Source organism: Macaca mulatta, chromosome 16 (genome assembly GCF_049350105.2).
Source record: "Macaca mulatta isolate MMU2019108-1 chromosome 16, T2T-MMU8v2.0, whole genome shotgun sequence".
NCBI classification, from domain to species: Eukaryota; Metazoa; Chordata; class Mammalia; order Primates; family Cercopithecidae; genus Macaca; species Macaca mulatta.
The window spans coordinates 51,274,817-51,301,345 of NC_133421.1; the positions used below are offsets into that span (position 1 = coordinate 51,274,817).

At 44.0% G+C, this 26,529-nt stretch overlaps 3 protein-coding genes across 5 annotated transcripts in view; 2 read left to right on the forward strand and 1 right to left on the reverse strand.

The window, feature by feature from the left end:
* The window catches only part of RAD51C (RAD51 paralog C), a 43,141-nt gene extending 23,554 nt beyond the window's left edge, over positions 1 to 19,587 (reverse strand). Inside the window, exons 1-5 of the mRNA XM_001104781.5 lie at positions 19,398 to 19,587; positions 16,675 to 16,933; positions 14,681 to 14,847; positions 7,354 to 7,487; positions 619 to 750 (exon numbers count right to left, since the gene is read on the reverse strand). Coding sequence (XP_001104781.4) covers positions 619 to 750; positions 7,354 to 7,487; positions 14,681 to 14,847; positions 16,675 to 16,933; positions 19,398 to 19,515 — 810 coding nt within the window. The 5' untranslated portion in view covers positions 19,516 to 19,587. The remainder of the gene's footprint in view (positions 1 to 618; positions 751 to 7,353; positions 7,488 to 14,680; positions 14,848 to 16,674; positions 16,934 to 19,397) is intronic.
* Positions 19,588 to 20,143: 556 nt separating this feature from the next.
* Positions 20,144 to 26,529, forward strand: part of TEX14 (testis expressed 14, intercellular bridge forming factor) — a 138,437-nt gene continuing 132,051 nt past the window's right edge. For all 3 annotated transcript variants that reach the window (XM_077970850.1, XM_077970851.1, XM_077970852.1), the window contains exon 1: positions 20,144 to 20,303. The gene's annotated coding sequence lies outside the window, so the exon portion shown is untranslated. The remainder of the gene's footprint in view (positions 20,304 to 26,529) is intronic.
* IGBP1C (IGBP1 family member C) overlaps positions 20,197 to 26,529 on the forward strand; it is a 32,116-nt gene continuing 25,783 nt past the window's right edge. Inside the window, exon 1 of the mRNA XM_077970908.1 lies at positions 20,197 to 20,303. The gene's annotated coding sequence lies outside the window, so the exon portion shown is untranslated. The remainder of the gene's footprint in view (positions 20,304 to 26,529) is intronic.

Sequence of the window (26,529 nt, forward strand, 5' to 3'; positions counted from 1 at the left end):
TGGAAGAGTTAACCTGAAAAACATCCAAAGTATATTTAAACAAAGAAGACACTGCAATTAACAAAGGTGGCACTTCTTTATCAAACAAAATCCTTTTTTTTCTCTCGAGACGGAGTCTTGCTGTTGCCCAGGCTGGAGTGCGATGGTGCGTTCTCCGCCCACTGCAACCTCTGCCTCCTGGGTTCAAACGATTCTCCTGCCTCAGCCTCCCGAGTAGCTGAGATTACAGGGGCATGCCACCACGCCCGGATAATTTTTTGTATTTTTTTTTTTCAGTAGACACAGAGTTTCACCATGTTGGCCAGGCTAGTCTCAAACTCCTGACCTCATGATTCACCTGCCTTTGCCTCCCAAAGTGCTAGGATTACAAGCGTGAGCCACTGCGCCCAACCACAAAGTCCATTTTTAAAAATGACATATTAATTATGCTTGTTTTCCAGAAAAACTGACACTTATGACCAGAATTTTTTAATAGAAACCAAAACCAAACTGAAACTTTACTCAAAACTGCATGTCTATATTATTTGTCAGACAAATGCTATTTTGATATTTCTAGACATTAACATTTTATACAGTCTTGACTTTGTTCTAAAATTCTCTTCACTAGTTAATACTTACAGCTAATCTGTGATTATTTGCAAGGCTGATCATTTGCTGGGCTAGGCCATTTAATAACCGAGTACGAAGAGACAGGTCATCTAGGTCATGACGAAACGGAAAAGCAATACCATCCACTATCACTAGTCGAACCTAAATACAGAAGAGATAATATTAGATTTGGTATCAAAAATAAAATAATAAAAATGACATCCAAAAACCATAGTCCGTTACAGGAAAAAATCTTAAAACCCAGGGCTTTATTTCCAACTGTCTAAAAAATGGCTTTCTTTTGAAAAGTTACAAAGCTATTCACCCAATACTTTCTGCGGTAATCACTAAAAGTTAAAATGGACTCTGCTTTGATAATTTCTCAACTTTAAAAAAGTAATTCAAAGGCCAGTCACGACGGCTCACACCTGTAATCCCAACACTTTGGCAGGCCGAGGCAGGTGGATCACGAGGTCAGGAGTTCAAGACCAGCCTGGCCAAGATGGTGAAACTCCATCTCTACTAAAACTACAAAAATTAGCTAGGCGCAGTGGCAGGCACCTGTAACCCCAGCTACTCGGGAGGCTGAGGCAGGAGAATCGCTTGAACCCTGGCAGCAGAGGTTGTGCCACTGCACTCCTGTCTGGGCAACAGAGTAAGACTTTGTCTCAAAAAAAAAAAAAAAAAAAGAAATTCAAAAAGAAAAAGGAATAATTATAATTTTCTTTTTTCTTTTTTTTGAGACAGAGTCTCGCTCTGTAACACAGGCTGGAGTGCAGTGGCGTGATCTCGGCTCACTGCAAGCTCCACCTCCCGGGTTCACACCATTCTCCTGCCTCAGCCTCCTGAGTAGCTGGGACTACAGGCGCCTGCCACCACACCCGGCTAATTTTTTTGTATTTTTTAGTGGAAACGGCGTTTCACTGTGTTAACCAGGATGGTCTCAATCTCCTGACCTCGTGATCCGCCCACCTTGGCCTTCCAAAGTGCTGGGATTACAGGCATGAGCCACTGCGCCCAGCCGAATAATTATAATTTTCTTATAACTTGCCACTGTACACAGTCTTTACTGATAAAAAGCACATTTAAAGTATTTACAAAACATTCGGAAAAGGGGTAAAGAAAAAGTCTTGGTAAAACAACAAATTTGTCAATTAAACACACCAATTTTACCTTCAGGGTTCCTTTTATGTTTCTTGAAAAAAAAAAAAAACACCCCTTCAGGCTGGGTGCAGTGGCTCAAACCTGTAATCCCAGCACTTTGGGAGGCCGAGGCAGGTGGATCATGAGGTCAGGAGTTTGAGACCAGCCTGGCCAACATGGTGAAGCCTTGCCATGTACTTCAGCGTGGGGGACAGAGTAAAACCCTTTCAAAAGAAAGCCCTCCCAAAGCAAAACATAAACAGCGAGGTTAGAAGAATAAACCAATATATAAACCTTAAGATCACAAAATCAAAAAGCATCTAGAAACTAATCGAAATGTAAACAAACAAAAAACCCCAATGCTGTTTTTTTTTTCTATCTAGTGAGGGCTAGATTAAAGAAGAGGTTTTTATGAAGCTATGTCTAAGTCAGTCATTTTTTTTAAAGTATTTGTTTCTTCATTTAGAAGTATTAACTGACACATCCTTTCCTATATGCTAGTTACTGTTCCAGGCATTGGGGATGATATAGTAAATAAGAGAGAAGAATATAGTAAATAAAAGAGAAGGTCCCTGCTCTCTTGGAGTTTATGTTTTAGTGGAGTAAGGTACCATTAAATATGCAAACAAACACACGAATAAGGTAATTTCCAATAATTATAACAAAATAAAACCGGACGAAGTGATGAAGAATAGTTTAACACTAATAAAAAGCACAAAAATGCAAAAAAAAGTGGCATTATAAAGATGGTGAAAAGGACACTTATTTACAGTATGACAGCTGATATAAAAAGGCAGAACATGACCTTGTTCATCCTTAGCTGGGAATGTGTGCACAGGTTGATTCGACTTTTCATGACTCCACACATGACCAATGCTCTGTGTCCCCCCAATATTCGTAAGTTGAAGCCCTATCTCCCAGTGTGACAGTATTCGGAGAGAGGGCCTCTAAGGTAGTAATTAATGTAAAATGAGGTCATGAGAATAACATCCTGATTTGAGAGGATTCATGTCCTTGAAGAACAAGACACCAAAGAGCTCACTCCTCTTCCTTCCTCCCCATGAGGACACAGCAAGAAGGTGGCCATCTACAAGCCAGGGAGAGAGCTCTCACCAGAGACCAATCAGCCAGAACCTTGATCTTGAGGTTCTAGTCTCCAGAACTGTAAGAAAATAAAATTTCTGTTGTTCAAGCCACTCGAGACTATAGTATTTTTGTTATGGTAGCCTGAGGTGACCACAACAGATTTTAGTATAAAGATATGAGGTATGGTGGGTTGAGGGGTGAGAGAAGTGAGATACTACTATAACAAATACCTAAAATGTGGAAGTGATTTTGAAATTGGGTAATAAGCAAAGGCTGGAAAAGTTTTGGGGCACATACTGAAAATATGGACATTAAGGGCAATTCTAGTGAGGCTTTTTTTTTTTTTGAGATGGAGTCTTGCTCTGTTGCCCAGGCTGGAGTACAGTGGCATCATTCTCAGTTCACTGCAACCTCCATCTCCCTGGTTCAAGCAATTCCCCCGCCTCAGCCTCCCCAGTAGCTGGGATTACAGGTGCCCGCCACCACGCCCAGCTAATTTTTTTGTATTTTTAGTAGAGATGGGGTTTCACCATGTTGGCCAGACTGGTCTTGAACTCCTGACCTCAGGCACTCTGCCCGCCTCAGCCTCCCAAAGTGCTGGGATTACAGGCGTGAGCCACCACGCCCGGCTATTCTGGTGAGACTTTATACAGAAATGAGGAACACGTTATTGAAAACTGAAGGAAAGCTGGTGCTTAGTATAAAGTGGCAAATAACTTGGCTGACTGTGTTCTAGTATTTTATGGAAGGTAAAACTTGTGAGAAATGAAATTGGCTATTTATCTCAGGAGATTTCTAAGCAAAGTGTACAGGAAGTGGCTTGGTTCCTCCTAGATCACTTACAGTAAAAATGAAAGAGGAGACAGATGAATTGAAGAAGGAATTGTTCAGCAAGAAGGAACCAGAACTTAGAGATGTGGAAAATTCTCAGCTTATCCATATGGCTAAAAATAAGAAAGCTTGCTCTAGAGAGAAGACCAAAGGTAGGGTTGAACAATCACTCTATAAATAGATTATCCATGATGTTAATCAGCCATCTCAGCAGATGCCAGTGACAGATAAGGGATTATAACAGCAGAAACACTGCTAGTTTGAAGTAAAGACAGAGAAAGTGGGAAAGAATGAAAGAAGACTGTTGGACTTCCTTGATTCCACAAGACAAAACCATTAGCTACTTGACTGTGAATGTGCCCTATTCCTCAAGAAAAGGAAAGAATGATGCCAAAGGGGATCACAGATCCTCAGAGCTGCCACTCTTTACATATGCCCAGGGGGCAATGCTATGTTTTTCTTGGTTTCAGAGGGTGGGGCCCTTGCAGAGAGAGGAAGGGACAGGGTCACCCCACAGAGCAGTAGGGTGACTCTGCTACTGCAGTGGGCCTAGAAGGCAGAGCATCAAAGCAAAGGATGATTCTTTTTATTATTATTTTTTTGAGACAGAGTCTCACTGTTACCCAGGCTGGAGTGCAGTGGAATGATCTCATGTCACTGCAACCTCCTCTGCCTCTTGGGTTCAAGTGATTCTTCTGCCTCAGCCTCCCGAGTAGCTGGGACTACAGGCACGTGCCACCATGCCTGGCTAATTTTTGTATTTTTAGTAGAGATGGGGTTTCACCATATTGGCCAGTGTGGTCTCAAACTCCTGACTTTGTGATCCGCCTGCCTCAGCCTACCGAAGTGCTGGGATTACAGGCATGAGCCACCGTGCCTGGCCAGCAAAAGATTATTCTTGAGCCTTATGGTCTAATGAAATTTGCCTTGCTAGGGACCCATAATCCTTTAGGGAATGTTCATCCTATGCCTGTCCTACTATTGTATTTTGAAAGCATATAAGTTGCCTGATTTCAAACGTTCACAGCTGGAAGGGAATTTCACCTCAGGATGAATTATAACTTGAGTCTCACCAATCTCAGATTTAGATAATATTTAGATGAGGCCTGGGACTTTTAAGAGTTGATGATGGAACCAGTTAAGACCTTTGGGACTGTGTGGATGGAATGGATACAAGAAAAACATAAATGTGGTGGGTGGGGGGGCAAGGGGCCAGGGGCAAACTTCTGGGAACTCAATTGTGTCCACTTAAAATTCGTATGTTGAATCCCTAAACCCCAACGTGAATGTATGAGGAGAAAGGACTTCTAAGGAAGTAATCAAAGTTAAATAAGTTCATAAACATGGGACCCTAATAGCCTCCTTGTAAGAAGAAACATCAGGGTCCGGCACGGTGGCTCACGCCTATAATCCCAGCACTTTGGGAGGCCGAGGCGGGCGGATCACAAGGTCAGGATATTGAGAACATCTTGGCCAACATGGGGAAACTCCGTCTCTACTAAAAATACAAAAATTAGCCAGGCACGGTGGCACGCACCTGTAGTCCCAGCTACTCTGGAGGCTGAGACAGGAGAATCGCTTGAATCCGGGAGGCGGAGGTTGTAGTGAGCTGAGATCACACCATTGCACTCCAGCTTGGGCGACAAAAGCAAAACTCTGTCTCAAAAAAAAAAAAATTAAGAAAAAAAAAAAAGAAGAAACACCAGGGAATTCACTCTCTCCTTCTTTTCCTCCCTATCATATGAGGACACAGAGAAAAGATGGCTGTCTGCAAGCCAGGAAGAAAGCCCTTGCCAGAAACTGAATGAGTTAGAACTTTGATCTTGAACTTCCAGGCTCCAGAACACCAAGAAAATTAATTTCTATTGTATTTATTTATTTAATTTTTATTTATTTATTTTGAGACAGTTTCTCTGTTGCCCAGGCTGGAGTGCAGTGGCACGATCTCGGCACACTGCAACCTCTGCTTCCCAGGTTCAAGAGATTCTCCTGTCTCAGCCTCCCAAGTAGCTGGGATCACAGGTGCATGCCACCACACCAGGCTAATTTTTGTGTTTTTAGGTAGAGATGGGGTTTTGCCATGTTAGCCAGACTGGGTGACAGAGCAAGACTCTGTCTCAAAAAAATTAATTAATTAATTTAAATAAATAAATAACAAAGAGATGGCATTTTCCATGCAGAATCCTGGCAAAAATATTCATAAGGTCAGGATGATGGGTAACAGGCATTCTCATATATTATCAGTAAGAGTAGAAATTGGTGCAATCTTTCTGAAGGGCGATTTGTGCTCAAGAAAAAATGATTCTAACACTTCTTAAAACAGTAAGGAGACCATATTCAAGACTATTCCAATAGGGGTATCACAATAGGGGAGAGAGATTGGGTTCAAATCAGAATACAAAGACAAGTGGGGATTCACAACCAAGAGCAAGGTGAAGGGGTCAGTGAATGAACAATTACTAACAGTGAGACATCAAGGGTAGGAAAATTCTTGCTAAACTGACCGAACAGGATTCTTACTAAAGGCAGGCCAGCCAGGTGAGCAGCCTGGCCAACATGCAAAACCCTGTTTCTACTAAAAATACAAAAAAAAAAAAAAAAAAAAATTAGGCGGGCATAATGGCGCATGCCTGTCATCCCAGCTACTTGGGGGGCTGAGGCAGGAGAACTGCCTGAACCCGGGAAGCAGAGGTTGCAGTGAGCCAAGATCGCGCCACTGCACTCCAGCCTGGGTGACAGAGCAAGACTCCATCAAATCAAAAAAAATAAACAAACAAAATAAAGGCAGGCCAAGGATTTAAATATCAAAGGTGGGGAATGAGGAACGTGATCAGATATCAAAGGTGCTCAGACTATCAAATGTGAGAGATTCTCTATGAAGCTTAGCAGGTTTCTTTGCTAAGACTGGGCTGGGTAGGCCAAAGACAGGATGGGGCCAAGTTCAGTCAAAGACAATCTTTGTCACTGACAATGTTTATCAAAATTAAAGGGCCAGGCACAGTGGCTCATGCCTGTAATCCCAGCACTTTGGGAGGCCGAGGTGGGAGAATCGCTTAACCCTAGGAGTTGACTCCATTTCTACCAAAAAAAAAAAAAGGTGATACATGATGGCATGGTAGCTCAATGTAGCCTTGAACTGCTGGGCTCAAGCAATCCTCCCACCTCAGCCCTGCTCCACCCAGCCCTTGGTAGCTGAGACTACAGCTACACCACACACAGTTAATTTTTTTTTGGTAAAGACAATGTCTTACTATGTTGCCCAGGCTGGTTTTGAACTACTGGGCTCAAGTGATCCTCCCACCGTGGCCTCCCTAAGTGCTGGGATTACAAATATGAGCCACTGCACCTGGCCAATAGTGATCAACTTTGGGGGGAGGCACTAGAAAACAGTAGCAGAAGGAAGTTTTTATTCTTCATTTCATACTTTTCTATACAATATGGTTTGACAGGAGCTATTCCACTATTACTGGAAATGAAACTTCTATATTATTTCAATGTCTTACTCTGGGCATAAACTATATATACATATACATATACATACACAAAACAAATATAAATATAAATAAATTGTAGGTCAAGGAAGGAAGAGGTCTTCTCAATTGGCTTTGACTTTGATTTTATGCTATTGTACTGGTTATTTTTTCATGCTTATCAAACACCTCAAAAAACTGTTGTTTAGTTACATTTCAGTAGTCTGACTCATACCTTTGAGTGTTCTGAAAGGAAATCTGGAAGAAGATAAACTTGTGCCAGTAACTCTGTGTAGTCACGACAGCGAAAATAATAAATATGGGAAAGAATATTATCAAGAGTGAAATCCTCCAAAGCTTTTCGGTGTTCTGAAACAACAAAACAATCTTAATTAGTTTTACCTGTTTGGATGTGCTGGCAATTGTAAGAAAACAATACTTTTTAATAACAAAATGTTCTCATTTGTATAACAAAATTCTTTAACAGAAAGATGACAAACTGTAGCAAAATTACCATAAACTATCAGTTCACAATTTCTGATCTCTCTCTTAATTTGTTTAGAGGTAAGGTCTCACTCTGACGCCCAGGTTAGAGCACAGTGGCACAATCATAGCTCACCACAACCTTGAATTCCTAGGCTCAAGGGATCCTCCTGCCCTAGCCTCCCAAAGCACTGGAATTACAGGCATAAAGCACTGTGTCCAGCCCCTTGAATTTTTTTTTTTTTTTCCAGATAAAGTCTTACTCTGTTGCCCAGGCTGGAGTGCAGTGACATGATCTCAGCACACTGCAACCTCTGCCTCTTGGGCTCAAGCGATTGTCCTGCCTCAGCCTCTTGAGTAGCTGGGATTATAGCCACTCCCCACCACACCTAGATAATTTTTGTATTTTTAGTAGAGACGGGGTTTCACCATGTTGGCCAGGCTGGTCTTGAACTCCTGACCTCAAGTGATCAGAGCCACTTCAGCTTCCCAAAGTGCTGGGATTACAGGCATGAGCCACCACACCCAACCTGATCTTTTACTTTCACATTTTCCACTGTTTCCTATTAGGCAATGTAAAATTATTTATAAACATATATAACCAGTATTTTAATGCCTGCCTTTTCATATTTCTAGTCACTGGCTTCATTGAACAGAAGTAACATAATGGAAGTTTCTCTTTCTTGTTTTTTTCTATAGGACTACAAATTAAGAGTTAATGGCAGCCTGGACAACATGGCAAAATCCCATCTCTGCAAAAAATACAAAAATTAGTCAGGTGTGGTAGTGTGCAACTGTGGTCATAGCTACTCAGGAGGTTAAGGTGAGAGGATCGCTTGAGCCTGGGAGGTCAAGGCTGCAGTAAGCTGTGATAGCCACGCTGTACTCCAACCTGGGTGACAGAATGAAACTCCGTCTCAAAAAAAAGAAAAAGAAAAGTTAGGAAAAAATGTTCAAATGAAGCATTTTTTCTCTTGAATGCTGTAGTACAATTTGATATTTAATAGCAACAATTATATAAAATCTTTCTTAGCTTTGATGTTTAAAACAAACAGTTTGAGGCCGGGAGCAGTGGCTCACACCTGTAATCACAGCACTTTGGGAGGCTGGGTGGGTGGATCACTAGGTCAGGAGTTCAAGACCAGCCTAGTCAACATGGTGAAACTCCATCTCTACTAAAAATATAAAAATTAGCCTGGTGTGGTGGTGCACACCTGTAATCTCAGCTACTCAGGAGGCTGAGGCAGGAGACTTGCTTGAACCCAGGAGACGGAGGTTGTAGTGAGTCAAGATCTCACCATTGCACTCCAGCCTGGGCGACAGAACAAGACTCTGTCTCAGAAAAAAAGAAAAACAAACAAACAAAACAGTTTGGTTTTACATCTATTTCAGAGAAAAACCAATAGAGTTACTGCATTTTCTCTTATCTTTTTTCTTTTTTTTTGAGACAGAGTCTCCCTCTATCCCCCAGGCTAGAGTGCAGTGACACAATCTCAGCTCACTGCAAGCTCTGCCTCCCGGGTTCATGCTATTCTCCTGCCTCAGCCTCCCAAGCAGCTGGGACTACAGGCACCAGCCACCACGCCCAGCTAATTTTTTGTATTTTTAGTAGAGACGGGGTTTCACTGTGTTAGCCAGGATGGTCTCCACCTCCTGATCTCGTGATCTGCCTGCCTCGACCTCCCAAAGTGCTGGGATTGCAGGCATGAGCCACCGTGCCCGGCCAGTTACTGCATTTTAAAATGTACTTAGCCAGGCACGGTGAAACCCCGTCTCTACACGGTGAAACATGCCTGTAATTCTAACACTTTAGGATGCCAAGGCAGGCAGATCTCTTGAGCCCATGAATTCAAGACCAGTCTGGGCAACATGGCAAAATTCCGTCTCTATAAAAAATGCAAAAAAAAGTAGCTAGGCATGGTGGTGCCCACCTGTAGCCCCAGCTACTTAGGGGGCTAAAGTCAGAGGATCATCTGAGCCCAGGGAGGTCAAAGCTGCAGTGAATTGTGATCATGCCACTGCATTTCGGCCTGGGTGACAAAGTGAGACCATTTCAAAAAAAGTAAAATATTAAAAATAAAATGTACTTAAATTTTAACTCTCAAAAAACAAGAAGCTGTATTTTAGAATCGAAAATATTTCCGGCCGGGCACGGTGGCTCAAGCCTGTAATCCCAGCACTTTGGGAGGCCGAGACGGGTGGATCACGAGGTCAGGAGATCGAGACCATCCTGGCTAACACGGTGAAACCCCGTCTCTACTAAGAAATACAAAAAACTAGCCGGGCGAGGTGGCGGGCGCCTGTAGTCCCAGCTACTTGGGAGGCTGAGGCCGGAGAATGGCGTGAACCCGGGAGGCGGAGCTTGCAGTGAGCTGAGATCCGGCCACTGCACTCCAGCCTGGGCTACAGAGTGAGACTCCGTCTCAAAAAAAAAAAAAAAAAAAAAAAAAGAAAATATTTCCTATTGCAAATATACACGTAACAAGAGTCAAATTTTCACCAAAACAATGCCAACTTAATCAATCTCATATCAATCATTTAAAAACTTTAGGCCAAGTGTGGTGGTTCACGCCTGTAATCCAGCACTTTGGGAGGCCAAGGCAGGTGGATCACGAGGTCAAGAGATCGAGACCATTCTGCCTAACACGGTGAAACCCCATCTCTACTAAAAATACAAAAAATTAGCCAGGCATGGTGGCAGGCACCTGTAGTCCCAGTTACTCGGGAGGCTAAGGCAGGAGAATGGCGTGAACCCGTGAGGCGGAGCTTGCAGTGAACTGAGATTGCGCCACTGCATTCCAGCCTGGGCAACAGAGTGAGACTCTGTCTTAAAAAATAAATAAGTAAATAAATAAATAAAAATTAAAACTTTACATCCCAGTGCTATACCTACTCTATTTACGGTAAGGTTTTAAGACACTAATACAAACACACATAGTGGCATGAGTAGCTTTAAGGTATAGGGGAAGAAAAATTTTTTTCCTGCCACCCTCTTAGGTTTCTTGGCTGGAGCCCTGTAAATCGGACTGACAAAAGATGGATTAACAAGAGAAAAACAGTTTTTTAATCATGCATAGTGCATGTAACAACACAGGGAAGTCCAGAGATTAGTAACTCAAAAGTTTGGTTAGATTTGGGGCCGGGCACAGGTGTTCACACCCATAATCCAAGCACTTAGGGAAGCCAAGGTAGGAGGATCACTTGAGGTCAGAAGTTTGAGACGAGTCTGGCCAACATGATGAAACTCTGTCTCTACTAAAAATACAAAAATTAGCCAGGTATGGTGGCATGCGCCTGTATTTGCAGCTCCCAGCTACTTGGGAGGCTGAGTCAGGAGAATCACTTGAACCTGGGAGGTGAAGGTTGCAGCAAGTCAAGATTGCGCCACTGCACTCCAGCCTGGGCAGCAGAGCCAGATTCCATCTCAAAAAAAAAAAAAATTTGAGCTTATCTTCCCGAAGGTACAATAAATTTTTAGAGAAGTAACAAGACAAAGGAAAAGAACCATGAGTCTCTAAAGGCAGCAAATATTGAAACTAATTGGAGATAAAAGATAGCTAGTAAAATTTGTTATGTACGCTGATAACGGTCAAAAGTTGTCTGCGGTGATTAACTTTTGTCTTCCTGGTAAGAGAGGGAAGATGGGACTCTTCTGTACATTTATATCCTGTATTTAGGAAGGGTAGACAGATTTATCTGTTTCTTCTCAATTGCCTTCAGCTCAAAATAATCCTTATGCCAAAGTGGCTTATTTTGGGGTAGCATATTCTGCTAGGGCCCAAAGGGCTTTCAGTAAGCATGCCGGTCATCAGCAAAATGGGACACTTAGTACCTTCATTAAAAAAAAAAAAATCCAGCTGATTACACTCATTTAAAGGAAATCTTACGAAAAGCATTTTTTTTTAAACTTCTAGAGGAAAGAATAAAGACCGCACATCCAAAAAATAAATAAAACAAAGAAAAAGAAAACCCGTAGCTCACGCCTGTAATCCCAGCACTTTGGGAGGCTAAGGCAGGCAGATCATGAGGTCAGGAGTTTGAGACCAGCCTGGTCAGCATGGCGAAACCCCACCTCTACTAAAAACACAAAAAATTAGCCAGGCATTGTGGCACACGCCCGTAGTCCCAGCTACTCAGGAGGCTGAGGCAGAATTGCTTGAACCCAGTAGGCAGAAGTTGCAGTGAGCCGAGATTGTGCCACTGCACTCCAGCCTGGGTAATAGAGCGCGACTCCATCTCAAAATAAATAAATAAAAAAGAAAACAGTCACTCCGTAAGCCATTTAATTTATAAGTAATTGAAAGGGTAAGAACTTGAATATAAATTTCCTTTCTTTTCTTTTGAGAAGGAGTTTCACTTTGGTCGCCCAGAATGGAGTGCAGTGACGCCATCTCGGCTCACTGCAACTTCCACCTCCTGGGTTCAAGCGATTTTCCTGCCTCAGACTCCTGAGTAGTCGGGATTATAGGCACTCACCACCATGCCCAGCTAATTGTTTGTATTTTTAGTAGAGATGGGGTTTCACCATGGCTCCTGACTTCAGGTGATCCGCCCACCTAGGCCTCCCAAAGTGTTGGGTTTACAGGAATGAGACACTGCACCCGGCCTACAAATTACCTTTCAAAAATTGTTTTAGGCTGGGCACAGTGGCTCACGCCTGTAATCCCAGCACTTTGGGAGGCCAAGGTGGGCAGATCACCTGAGGTCAGGAGTTCAAGACCTGACTTGCCTACATGGTGAAACCCTGTCTCTACAAAAAATATAAAAATTAGCTGGGCGTGGCCGGGTGTGGTGGCTCATGCCTGTAATTCCAGCACTTTGGCAGGCAGATCACAAGGTCAGGAGATCAAGACCATCCTAGCTAACGTGGTGAAACTCTGTCTCTCCTAAAAATACAAAAAAAATTAGCCAAGCGTGGTGGTGGGTGCCTGTAGTACCAGCTACTTGGGAGGCTGATGCAGGAGAATAGCGTGAACCCAGGAAGTGGAGCCTGCAGTCAGCCAAGATTGCGCCACTACGCTCCAGCCTGGGCGACAGAGCGAGACTTTGTCTCAAAAAAAAAAAAAAAAAAAACTAGCTGGCCTTGGTGACACATACCTGTAATCCCAGCTACTCAGGAAGAGGCTAAGGCAGGAGAATCGCTTGAACCTGGAAGGTGGAGGTTGCAGTGAACCGAGAGCATGCCACTGCACTCTAAACTGGGCGACAGAGCAAGACTCTGCCTTGAAAAAGAAAAAAAAGACTGGCCGGGTGCAGTGGCTCACGCCCGTAATCCCAGCACTTTGGGAGGCTGAGGCGAGAGGATCACCTGAGATCAGGAGTTCGAGACCAGCCTGATCAACATGGAGAAACTCTGTCTCTACTAAAAATACAAAATTAGCTGGGCATGGTGGCACATGCCTGTAATCCCAGCTTCTCAGGAGGCTGAGGCAGGAGAATCCCTTGAACCTGGGAGGTGGAGGTTGCGGTGAGCTGAGATTGTGCCACTGCACTCCAGCCTGGGCAGCAAGAGTGAAACTTCGTCTCAAAAAACAACAAAAAATTGTTTTACAGTCACTTTATTTTCACATAACTGAAGGGGTGGCCTGCCCCTTCACACCTGTGGGTGTTTCTCGTTAGGTGGAATGAGAGACTTGAGAAAAGAAATGAGACACAGAGACAAAGTATAGAGAAAGAAAAAGTGGGCCCAGGGGACCGGCGCTCAGCTTACAGAGGACCCACGCCAGCACCGGTCTCTGAGTTCCCTTAGTATTTGTTGATAATTATCTTTACCATCTTAAAGATAAGGGAGTGGCTGGACAATAGGATCATTGTAGGGAGGAAATCAGCAGTAGACATATGAACAAAAATCTCTGTGACATGAATAAGTTTAAAGGAAAATGCTGTGCCTTGAGATGCATATGCAAACATCTCCATAAACCTTTTAGCAGCATTGTTTCAGCCTATCACATGGGGAGAAACCTTGGACAATACCTAGCTTTCCAAGCAGAGGTCCCTGGGTAGTCGAAATTAAGAGAATGGTGATGACTTTTAACCAGCAAGCTGCCTTCAGGCACTTGTTTAACAAAGACACATCCTGCACAGCCCAAAATCCATTAAACCTTGAGTCACCACAGCACATGTCTCTTGCACGGACAAGGTTGGGGGTAGGGTCACAGATTAACAGCATCTCAAATACAGAACAAAATGGAGTCTCTTATGCCTACTTCTTTCTATATAGACACAGTAAGAGGCTGATCTCTGTTTCTTTTCCCACACATAACAAGCACCAAAAAACACCTCCCAAACACTTTAACAATTAGTGCAGTTATGAAATCAGCTATATAATCAAAGCCCCCAAGTCAATCTGCTTAACAATTCAAACATTTCAGACGTGGTTTTTTTTTTTTTTCTTTTTTTAAGAGACAGAGTAGTCTCACTGCTGCCTAGGCTGGAGTGCAGTGGCGCAATCTGGGCTCACTGCAACCTCCGACTCCCGAGTTCAAGTGATTCTCCCGCCTCAGCCTCCTGAGTAGCTGAGATTACAGGCATGTGCCACCACACCTGGCTAACTTTGGTATTTTTAGTACAGACAGAATTTCATCGTGTTGGCCAGGCTGGTCTCGAACTCCTGACCTCAGGTGAGTCACCCGCCTCAGCCTCCCAAAGTCCTGGGATTATAGGCATAAGCCACTGCACCTGGCCTCAGACGTGGTTTTCAAAGCTACTTTGGTTTTTGGAAAACCAATATGGAAGCTATTATACATTGAAACGCTTTTAACAACAGCTGCTTATATTAAGGTGTCCAAAACCATTAAATTACACCTGATAAGATGCAGTATGATGACTGAAATACATACATAGGTTTTGTCCCAAAGCTCCTACAAGAAGTAGTGAGGGCCATAAAAGGGGAAGAAAAAAAAGCCAGTCCAGGCTGTGGCATTTCTCATTTTGCAACAGTAGTAAAAGAGTTTAACACTAGTTCATGGTCAAGTCATTAGGCTTCACATCCAAATGGTCTGTTGCTGAGGTCTGAGATGGGCACAAATGCAAATTGCTTTTACTAATACAGAAAAAAAGAGGATCATTTGCTAACTTACCCTCTCCCTTGTGTTTTTCTGCTATAAGCTGAAGGTGCTGAATGCAGGCAGTAGCAAGGTCTACCACTCTATCAACCATAAAACTTCCCTCTGTATCAATAAAAACTGCTTCACCTGCCACTCCTCCAAAACATTCTGGTATCTGCACATCTACTGCCAATTGCATACTGTCAATAAAAAGATGACAAATAACCAAATCATCATCATGATCTAAGGCAGTGTTTTTGAAACTCTAGATAATAACAAGTTAGGTACCACTAAAGTTTTATAAATGCAAATATGTTCCCCAAGGCAACAGAAATGTCTAACTCTTCATGACTCCAGATATAATGTGAACCAATCGACCATATGTGAATCAACTGGATTGGGGGACAGCATGCCTATAAAACCAAGATTAAGGACATTTTATTTTATTTATTTTTATTATTATTATTTTTTTAGACGCAGTCTCGCTCTGTTGCCCAGGCTGGAGTTCAGTGGTGTGATCCCGGCTCACTGCAAGCTCCACCTCTTAGGTTCATGCCATTCTCCTGCCTCAGCCTCCCAAGTAGCTGGGACTACAGGTGCCCGCCACCACGTCCGGCTAATTTTTTGTATTTTTTAGTAGAGACAGGGTTTCACCGTGTTAGCCAGGATGGTCTCGATCTCCTGACCTCGTGATCCACCTGTCTCGGCCTCCCAAAGTGCTGGGATTACAGGCATGAGCCACCACGCCTGGCCGATTAAGGATATTTTAATTATTTCCAGGCCTCTCAAAATGGAGCTCCTTATTATACATAAATCTACTTACAGAGTCTTGCTCTGTCACCCAAGTTGGAGTACAGTGGCATGATCTCAGCTCACTGCAACCTCTGCCTCCTAGGTTCAAGCAATTCTCCTGCCTCAGCCTCCCGAGCAGCTGAGACTACAGGTGTGCACCACCATGCCTGGCTAATTTTTTGTATTTTTAGTAGAGACGGGGTTTTGCCATGTTGGCCAGGCTGGTCTCGAACTCCTGATCTCAGGTGATCCGCCCGCCTCAGCCTCCCAAAGTGCTGGGATTACAGGTGTGAGCCACCACCCTCAGCCTCTTTTTTTTTTTTTTGGAGATAGGGTCTCACTCTGCTGCCCAGACAGTGATGTGATCAAGGCTCACTGCAGTTTCGACCTCCCCAGCTCAAGCAATCCTCCTGCCTCAGCCTCCCAAGTAGCTAAGATCACAGGCACACCACTCTTGGCTAATTTTTCATTTTTAGTAGAGTCGAGGTCTCACTATGCTGCCCAGACGGGCCTCAGACTCCTGGACTCAAGTGATCTTCCTGCCTCAGCCTCCCAAAGTGCTGGGATTATAGGCATGAGCCACTACCCCAGCCATAAATCTACTTTCTTTTTTTTTTTTTTTTTTTTTTGAGACGGAGTCTCGCTCTGCCGCCCAGGCTGGAGTGCAGTGGCCGGATCTCAGCTCACTGCAGGCTCCGCCTCCCGGGTTCACGCAATTCTCCTGCCTCAGCCTCCCCAGTAGCTGGGACTACAGGCGCCCGCCACCTCGCCCGGCTAGTTTTTTGTATTTTTTAGTAGAGACGGGGTTTCACCGTGTCAGCCAGGATGGTCTCGATCTCCTGACCTCGTGATCCGCCCGTCTCGGCCTCCCAAAGTGCTGGGATTACAGGCGTGAGCCACCGCGCCCGGCCTCATAAATCTACTTTCAAACATCTGACTTTCAAATATCGTCTCAGGAATGAATAAAGCAGAAACTTACCGTTTAACCTTAAGACTGCACTACAATTTGCAAAAGAAACATTTTTTCACATCAAAATAATTGCATCAATTTATCAAGAAGGGATACTGAAGTAACACAAATAGTAAGTTAATTTTTGTTTAATGCACATATACACTTAAAATTAACAGCACATATATACCTTATTTGGTTTCCTGACTGTAAACCAACAGTACAAAATACTGCTTTCATAATATGTTATTAAACCCACCCTTAAAAGGAGAACACTTTATTTTACCATAATTGTGTTTTTCCAACACCTGGTGCACCACAAATTTCTGTTGTTTTCATTAAGGGTACTCCACCCCCAAGAATATCATCTAGTGCTGAACAGAAGGTAATTATGAAGCCCTGGGTATGCTCCTGCTCAAGAAGTTCCAGTGCTGTACACTTCTTGCCTGACTCAGATGTACCAGCATATCTTGGTTTATTTGTGAGACTTTCTCTTCTGATAATCTGCAGAGTTTCTAAGGCTTCCGCTTTAGATATCCCAACTTCTGAAAGTAAAATAAGAAAAAAAGAACCCTAATTTCAGAGATTTAAAAGTGTAACATGATAATGGCTTGTCTTCATTAATTTTAATTTTTAGACAAGAGTGATGCTAGGAGTAGAGAAACATAAAAATGCAACATTCTATCAACATTTAATTTTTCAGTTTGGCCGGACACAGTGGCTCATTCCTATAATCCCAGTACTTTAGGAGGCTGAGTCAGCTGGATCACCTGAGGTCAGGAGTTCAAGACCAGCCTGGCCAACATAGTGAAACCCCGTCTCTACTAAACATACAAAAATTAGCCAGGTGTGGTGGCATGCATTATAATCCCAGCTACTTGGGAGGCTGAGGCAGGACAATTGCTTGAACCCAGAAGGTGGAGGTTACAGTGAGCAGAGATCGCACCATTGCACTCCAGCCTGGATGACAGTGTGAGACTTCGGTTCAAAAAAAAAAAAAAAAATATTCAGCTTAATAAAGGCATTTGTTGCCTTAGTCATCACATAAAGAATTACCTATTACCTCAGAAACAATTCAACTAAAGCATTTCTGAGTACCTACAAGTGTCTCAGGAAGCAGAAATAAAAATGTACTCACTATTACCACACTTTTACTATCTCTTTTGGTCTTATGAAGCCATAATTATCTTGCTCTCATAAGGTATACAAATTATTTTTCAGATGAGAATGAAAACAGATTTTTTAACTGCCTACAACAAGGTACAACTTTAAGAAGCAAATATGCATATATTATTTATAATAAAAACTTTTCATGGAAATAACTGATGTAAAAAATTCATGTATCACTCCAAACTAATGAGAATATCCAATGCATAAGCATTTTAAAGAATACATTTATGCGTCCTCGACTACACAATTTCACCCATCTGACAGTATGGCCTGAGAAGAGAATATGGCAATTACAAAACAAGCTGGTAAAGAAATAATGGTGAGGATGACATCACGTATCAGTTTATCAGTGCTTGATCTGGTAAGAATATGAGCCATAAATACGGGGCTAATAAAAGACAATGGTGATGAGAGCATTTAGGAAATGAAAATCCTATCCAGTTCAAGAGCCTGAATGCTGGAATCAGATTGCCTGGGTTTGTAAATCCTGGCACCACTTACTGCGTGACTTTGGGCAAGTTACTTCACTTTTTCTTTTTTGCTCAGATTTTTTTCTTCTATAAAATGGGAATGAGACGATACATGTAAAAAGCTTGGTAGAATATCAAGGCTGTCTAAAATGGTCAACAGTTGTTAGTGATTATTATTATTCAGAGTCTCATATTTCTTCTTTGAAAAACCAACTTGAAGAAAAAAGAGCCCATCAAATTTTGGGGGACACAGTCTGCGTGCGGTATGGCTTAAACAGTTAAGATTGGCCGGGCGCGGTGGCTCACGCCTGTAATCCCAGCACTTTGGGAGGCCGAGGCGGGCGGATCACAAGGTCAGGAGATCGAGACCACGGTGAAACCCCGTCTCTACTAAAAATACAAAAAATTAGCCGGGCGCGGTTGTGGGCGCCTGTAGTCCCAGCTACTCGGGAGGCTGAGGCAGGAGAATGGCGTGAACCCGGGAGGCGGAGCTTGCAGTGAGCCGAGATCGCGCCACTGCACTCCAGCCTGGGCGACAGAGCGAGACTCCATCTCAAAAAAAAAAAAAAAAAAACAAAAAAACAGTTAAGATTGGGTCTACAAGACTTATTCTTTAGAGGTGAATCGAAACCTCCGTATTTTCCACCATTAAGGGCAGTAATTTAAAATTCTGTTCCATCTTCTTCAGTGAATAGCACAGGTCTGGACATGTCATAGTGTAACGTGCACGAGTGACCACGCCAGCTTCATATTTGTATACCTCGGGATGCAGTGGTTCCCATCTGCAGTGCTCTGGAATATGAGGTTTTGGGTGTTTCAGTGAATTACGCAAAAGGAGAATATTACCGCTTCCTCAAGATTCCGGGCATTCTACTCCCTTTCCCATTCTTAGTGTCTCTAGTCCTACACAAATCCTGCATTTCTGAAATTTAACCCTTACCCCTTGGATCTTGGAACAGCAAAAATTAGACAACCAATTCTGACTCCACCATTTCCTAACCCACTTAGCATGAACAGTTACCTAACCTCCGCAAGATACCAGTTCTCTCATCCATATACTGAATAAAATACATATACTGAATAAAATAATCTACGTAAGCAGGTTGAGGGTTAAATGAGACAATCTTCAAAGCATTCAGCAGGCATTGCCAGAGGAAACGCAATTAGTAAATGTTTTCACGACCACAGTTCTCCTAACCATTCAGACAACTTGTAAGTGGAGTCAAGTAGCTGTTTCACGTTGTAAACGCGGACGTGGGAGGCAGCAGAATCTAACAGAGACTGGGCTGAAGCCCGAGACGAGAGAGCGAAGACTGAGGCGGCGCTGACGGCGGCCGGTGTGCCTCAGCTTGCCATCAAGAGTCGTTACCTTTGCTAAGCTCGGAGGGTTTCACCTCTAGGAGTTCCTCAGCAGTCTGGAAACCCGCAGACACCAGCTTCACCCGCACCGCTGGAGACAGCGGGAAACTCACCAAATCCCGCTGCATTTCAAAGCCAAACGTCTTGCCGCACAGTCGCGCGAGCTCAGGGACCAACCCCGGAGCAGCCAAACTGCGCACGCCCTCAGAAGGGCGTGCGGCGTGACGTCAGACGTAAAGCGGAAGGGGCCGGCTTTGTGGCCTCGCTGCACGCGGCTCTGGGCCTTGCAGCTCTGCGCAGGCTTGTAAATTTTCACACTTGTGCACTATTCCGTTATGATTCCCCAAAGTCCCATTTAGAGATTCCCCATCAAATGTACACCCTGACTGTAAAACGATGGACGGAGACCATAGGATGGACAGCCAGGCCCAGTGGGTTCTCCACACAACATTTCCTTGCCTCCACTGTGGCCTGTTAGGTGAAGCCTCAGAGTTACTAATAGGAATGATCTCGAGTGGGAGTAGTGAGTGTAACGAGCACACACTGGCCAGTTTCCATTATTTTGGTGTGAAAAGCTCAGGGAATTAGGAGTAATCTGCGTCTTCATTGTAGAGTTGCAGTCTCTTGGCTCTTCCCGCTGACCGTCCCCCTTTTGTGACCCCCGCCCCCCCGCGCCCTCCCCCCCCGCGCCCTCCCCCCCCGTGCCCTCACCCCCCCGCGCCCTCACCCCCCCCCGCGCCATTGCTTTTCCCGCTCTCGCGAGGGATTGTGGGCCAGCCCCCAACGGCCGTTGGGAGGGATCGCTTCCCATTCCGCGCACCCACCCACACCTACCCGGGAGTCGAATGTCTAGCATGGGGGTTTCTGAGACCGTTATTTCTTCATGGCCTGCCTAACTTAAGCAGTATCTGGAAAAGTAAGCAACTAACGTCCCTATTAGTAGGTCTGGGGTCCTGAGAGGGAGGGGCTGGGCTACACAAGAGCTCCATTTGTGGTACAGAGTTGGGAAGGGGCGTTCAAACCGTGGTAGTGGCCACTTCTAAATTACAGAACTTTGGGGAGGAAAGGAAGCAGTTTAGAAGGTGGTTTATGAGATCTTTCCTTGTCTCAGTGAGTGTAACTTATTTAGCAGGGGGTAACTTATTTCCTACCTATTGGCGAAGATTTTTTTTTTTTTTTTTTTTTTTTTTTTTTGAGACAGAGTCTCACTGTGTTGCCCATGCTGGAGTGCAGTGGCGCTGTCTCAACTCACTGCAACTTTTGCCCCCCGGGTTCAAGTGAGTCTCCTGCCTCAGCCTTTCGAGTACCTGGGATTACAGGTGCATGCCACCATGCCCGGATAATTTTTGTATTATTATTAGAGAAGAGGTTTCACCATGTTGGCCAGGCTGATCTTGAACTCCTGACCTCGTGATCCGCCTGCCTCGACCTCCCAAAGTGCTGGGAGTACAGGCGTGAGCCACCGTGCCCGGCCCTGTTGGCAATGATTCTTAGTCTTGACTTTTCTTCCTAGCTTAGAGAAACTTTCTAAATATTGCAAATCAGAGTCCTCTACATACTTACATCTAAAAAAGGAAACAACGTATGTTGAGCACTTTAGCAAATCCCACACATTTCAAATGGGCATAGCCATGCCAAAAGGAAGATAAGGACATAGAAGCTCAGCATATAGTTTGATATCAATTCTGATGAAAGAAAGCTGGCCGGGCGCAGTGGCTCATGCCTGTAATCCCAGAACTTTGGGAGGTCGAGGCGGGTGGATCACCTTGAGTTCATGAGTTTGAGACCAGCCTCAACAACATGGCTAAACACCGTCTCTACCAAAAGTACAAAAAATTAGCCAGGCATGCTAGCATGTACTGGTGGTCCCAGCTACTCAGGGGTCTGAGGTGGGAGGATCCCTTCGGCCTGGGAGTGAGCCGTGATCGCACCACTGCACTCCAGCCTGGGTGACGGAGTGAGACCCTCTCTCAAACAAACAAAACACCTCAGCACGGTTTTCTTAAAGCCAAGATTCAAACCTAGCATCCGTTTTACTACCCTGATCTATTAAAATTTTGAGTCCCTACTGGTGGGGAGAATACAAGAAGCATTTATACCCCATTTGGTAGGTCAGAGTAAGTCTTGTAGGACTGACCAAAATCTGGTTGGCCACTCAACCCATTGCTTAACTTCTAATATGGTCTATATTTGAGCACTCAGCACATAAATACTATCCTCAGGGAGAATTCACGCTTATGCTTATAAACCACCCAGATTCTCGGGTAAAGAAAAAAATGGTATTACCACATTCAACAATAAGTCTTCAGTTAGTTTGGTCAAACTCAGTGGAATCGGTCGTGTTTAGAATTTCTTTCATTGACAGTGGAAAGTTCAGAACTACTCTGGCCTGGCACAGTGGCTTAAGCCTGGAATCCAAGCACATTGGGAGGCCTAGGAGGGCAGATCGCTTGATCTCAGGAGTTTGAGATGAGCCTGAGCAACAGAGCAAAACCCCATCTCTATAAAAAATACAAAAATTAGCCAGCATGGTGGTGCATGCCTCTAGTCCCAGCTACTTGGGAGGCTGAGGTGGGAGAACTGATTGAGCCTGGGAGGCCGAGGTTGCAGTGAGCTGAGATCGCATAACTCCACTCCAATCTGGGTGACAGTGAGATTCCATCTCAAAAACAAAACAAAACAAAAACACACTCAACTCTATAGCTATACAATTAAGTGCTGTTAATATCTTTTGCGGATCATAAGGTCAGGAGATCAAGACCATCCTGGCTAACATGGTGAAACCCCATCTCTACTAAAAATAGAAAAAATTAGCCGGGCATGGTGGCGGGCACTGGTAGTCCCAGCTACTTGGGAGGCTGAGGCAGGAGAATGGCCTGAACCCAGGAGGCGGAGCTTGCAGTGAGCCTAGATCGCGCCACTGCACTCCAGCCTGGGTGATAGAGTGAGACTCAGTCTCAAAAAAACAAAAATCTTCTGGCCCTTGCCTATAATAATAATTTTCATCATCATTCTTAAGAGGTCTTTAATGCAATTTGCTTTGTAGTCATGCTTTCAAACTGGGATCCAGGTTTTTGAAGCCAGGCACTAGGAACTAAACAAAGCTATGGGATAAATATGGAAGGTGCACCTTCTTATATTATCACTTTTCTCAAAAAAATATTTCAGGGAGGGAAGAGTTAAATGATTTACCTGGTAAGTCATTTGAAATGGTTTATATTAAGCAAACATTACGTCTGTGTAGTATGGATAAATCATTAAAAATTTTGAAAAAGAAAATAAACATTAATAAAATGTGGGGTAGGCCGGGCACGGTGGCTCACTCCTGTAATCCTAGCACTTTGGGAGGCTGAGGTGGGTGGATCATGAGGTCAAGAGATCAAGACCATCCTGGCCAACATAGTAAAACCGTTTGTCTACTAAAAACACAGAAATTAGCTGACGCGTGCCTGTAGTCCCAGCTACTCAGGAGGCTGAGGCAGGAGAATAGCTTGAACCCGGGAGGTGGAGGTTGCAGTTAGCTGAGATCGGGCCACTGCACTCCAGCCTGGCAACAGAGAGAGAGTCCTTCTAAAAATAAATAAATTGGCCAGGCACAGTGGCTCACGCCTGTAATCTCAGCACTTTGGGAGGTTGAGGTGGGTGGATCACGAAGTCAGGAGATTGATACCATCCTGGCTAACACGGTGAAACCCCATCTCTACTAAAAATACAAAAAATTAGCTTGGCGTGGTGGTGGGCACCTGTGGTCCCAGCTATTTGGGAGGCTGAGGCAGGAGAATGGCGTGAACCTGGGAGGCAGAGCTTGCAGTGAGTCGAGATCACGCCACTGCACTCCAGCCTGGGTGACAGAGCGAGACTCCATCTCAAAAAAAATAAATAAAATATACATATATAAATAAATGTGGGGGTAAAATGCAAATATAAAAATAAAATTTAAGCCGGGTGCAGTAGCTCACGCCTGTAATCCCAGCACTTTGGGAGGCCGAGGTGGGTGGATCACGAGGTCGGGAGATCGAGACCATCCTGGCTAACACAGTGAAACCCCATCTCTACTAAAAAATATAAAAAATTAGCTGGGTGTGGTAGCATGTGCCTGTAGTCCCAGCTACTCGGGAGGTTGAGGCAGGAGAATCGCTTGAACCCGGGAGGCGGAGGTTGCAGTAAGCTGAGATTGCGCCACCACACTCCAGTCTGGGCGACAGAGCTAGACTCCGTCTCAAAAATAAATAAATAAATAAAAAATGAAAAAAAATAAAATTTAAGAGAAAAGTATGAGCTTAGAGACACATCAGGCTTAAACTGGATACTTCAGTAATCTCCCAAACCCCCCTGGGAATATGTTTTGGTTTTTCTTGCAACTTGAGGTTACCTCAAAAAAATTTGAGAGACATTCCTATGGGCAAACCAGCATGGGCTGCGGAGTCATACAGATTTGGATTTGTATCACGTGTTTGGAAGTTACCAACCATGTGACCTTCAGCAAGTTACTCAGTCTCCTCAACTGCAAGTAGAAAGTATTATTTCCTGGGGTTTGGTCAAGATTAAATTAACACATATACAGTACTTATCACAAAAAAAAGGTACATAATCTGAGTCTGTTTCTCAGTTTTTACAGTATTCTAATGCGCATATTCAGTTGGAATAAATCCTTATAGAATACCTAGCTCAGCAGAATGCTAATGCTAAGATGTTTTTTAAAAATGTTTACAATTAGGCCAGACACAGTGGCCCACACCTATAATCCCAGTACTTTAAGAGGCTGAGGCCGGCAGATCACTTGAGGTCAGGAGTTCAAGACCAGCCTGGGCGATGTGGTAAAACCCCATGTGTACTAAAAACACAAGGTTAACTGAGGGTGGTGAAGGGTGCCTGTAATCCCAGCTATTCGGAAGGCTGAGGCAGGAGAATCACTGGAACATGAGAGGCAGAGATCGCAGTGAGCTGATATCACGGCACTGTACTCCAGCCTGGGCAGCAAGAGGAAAACTCAGTCTCAAAAACAGAACAAAACAAAGTCTACAATTGTAAAAGTGCCGAAGTAGAGTACTTTTATATATTTTATTTTCTTTGACTTGATCCACAGTAGTCCTATGACTGGGGTCTCCATTCAGGATTAGCACTCTGAAGATTGGATCACTAAAACAAGATTAAATACTTATTAATTGCTAGTTTTGTGCCAGATGACAGGGTAAACAGGACAGATTCTCTGCCCTCGTGGAGCTTATAATCTATCAGGATCTTTATTATTTCTGGCATGTTGCATTTCTGACTTGTGTAGCTATCTTGATGTAATTCTAAGGGTAGGAAGGAGCTATTGCTGCTAATATCTATAGTTAACCTGCCAGAGTATTCCAATAACAAGACATTTTCAGGTTGACTGGGCTGTTTCTGGAGATGTAGGAGAGGAATAATATGAATACTTTTGTTATAGCTGGGGAGAAGTTTATTTTTTTTTTAGCCTAAGAACATAGAACTTTAAAAAATGGTAACCACGGCCGGATGCAGTGGCACACGTCTGTAATCCCAGCGTTTTGGGAGGCTTAGGTGGGTGGATCACTTGAGGTCAGAAGTTCAAGACCAGCCTGGCCAACATGGTGAAACCGTGTCTGTACTGAAAATACAAAACTTAGGCGGGTCTGTGTAGAGCACCTGATTGTGTCGCTGATCAGGGCACCACTATGTAACCCACACGGACCTATGGGCTGAATAAAGGAGGGCGAACGTGGGAATAAAAGACAAGAGACAAAAGAGTATATTTGGAAGAAGGGGTCAGGGGGCACCTTGCCTGTAGTGGACAAGGGCCCTGAGCTTTACACAGCCCTCTGTATTTATTAGGTAAAAGAGATAGTGAGAAGGCGGGTGGAAGAAGGGGTCAGCTGCTCAGTCCAGAGTAGGCTTGCAAGACGTATTCTCTAGATGTTACAGTAGATAACCTCAGTGCCAGGGAGTGATTGCTTCCAGCAAATCTTCTGTCAGCAGGAGCAGTCATGAGTTTGTTCACATCCTGCATTCATGATTAACAGTTTGCTGTTTGATCATAGAGCCTCCAGTGGAATGCTGAGTTGGTCACATCCCACGGACCTTCAGCTCCCTACAGGTGTGGTGGCGGGCGTCTGTAATCCCAGCTACTCAGGAGGTTAAGGCAGGAGAATCTCTTGAACCCCAGAGATGGAGGTTGCTGTGAGCTGAAATTCCGCCACTGCACTCTAGTCTGGGTGATTAAGCGAGACTGCATCTCAAAAGAAAAGGTAACCTTTCTTGTTCAAGTGGATTTGGGAATAGGAGAAAGAAGTGAATGTTGTTCAGACTGAGGGGGAAAAAAAAAAAAAAACCTCTGAATCAAGGCATAGCTTTAGAGGTGGTTATGATAAAGCTTCCTTCTTTAAGGCCTCAGCCATATATAGTAGCAGTATCAATTTTACAAGACCTTATACATAATAGAAGCACAATATGTATTTGTTGTCCATAGACTCCTTGAAACATTCTTCTTAGTTGGCTTTTGTAATGCCACACTTCTGATTTCTTTTCTACATGTTGGGCTTTTCTGTTTCTTTTGCAAGCACATCCTCCATAACCTGGGCATGGCAGTGACTCTCAAATTTGTATTTCTAGCCCTGACCCTCTGTCCTCTAGATACAAAAATCTAATTGCCTACCGGACAATTCAAAGTCTCCTCCAACTCAGCCTATCTTAAATCTAACTCATTATCTTCACCCCACTCCCAGAACCTTGCCCTCTTCCTGCATTTCCTGCCTCCATGAACCACATATCCATCCTTCCATCTGCATAAACCATAAACCTAGAATCATCCTTGACACCTCCTTACCTTTCACTCTGCATGTTCACTGCACTCCAGTCATGGAGTGCAGTGGCATGATCATATCTCATTGCAACCTTTAACTCCTGGGCTCAAGGAAGAGGTACTTCTGCCTTTGCCTCCTAAGAAGCTGAGACTAACAGGCACATGCCACTGTGCCTAGCTAATTTTTAAAATTTTTTGTAAAGACAAGGTATTGCCCAGACTGGTTTTACAAGTCATCCTTCTGCCTCAGCCTCCCAAAGTTCTGGGATTACAGGTGCAAGACACCATGGTCGTCCTGGCATGATCTTTTTACAGTACATTTCAGTTATGTCACTCC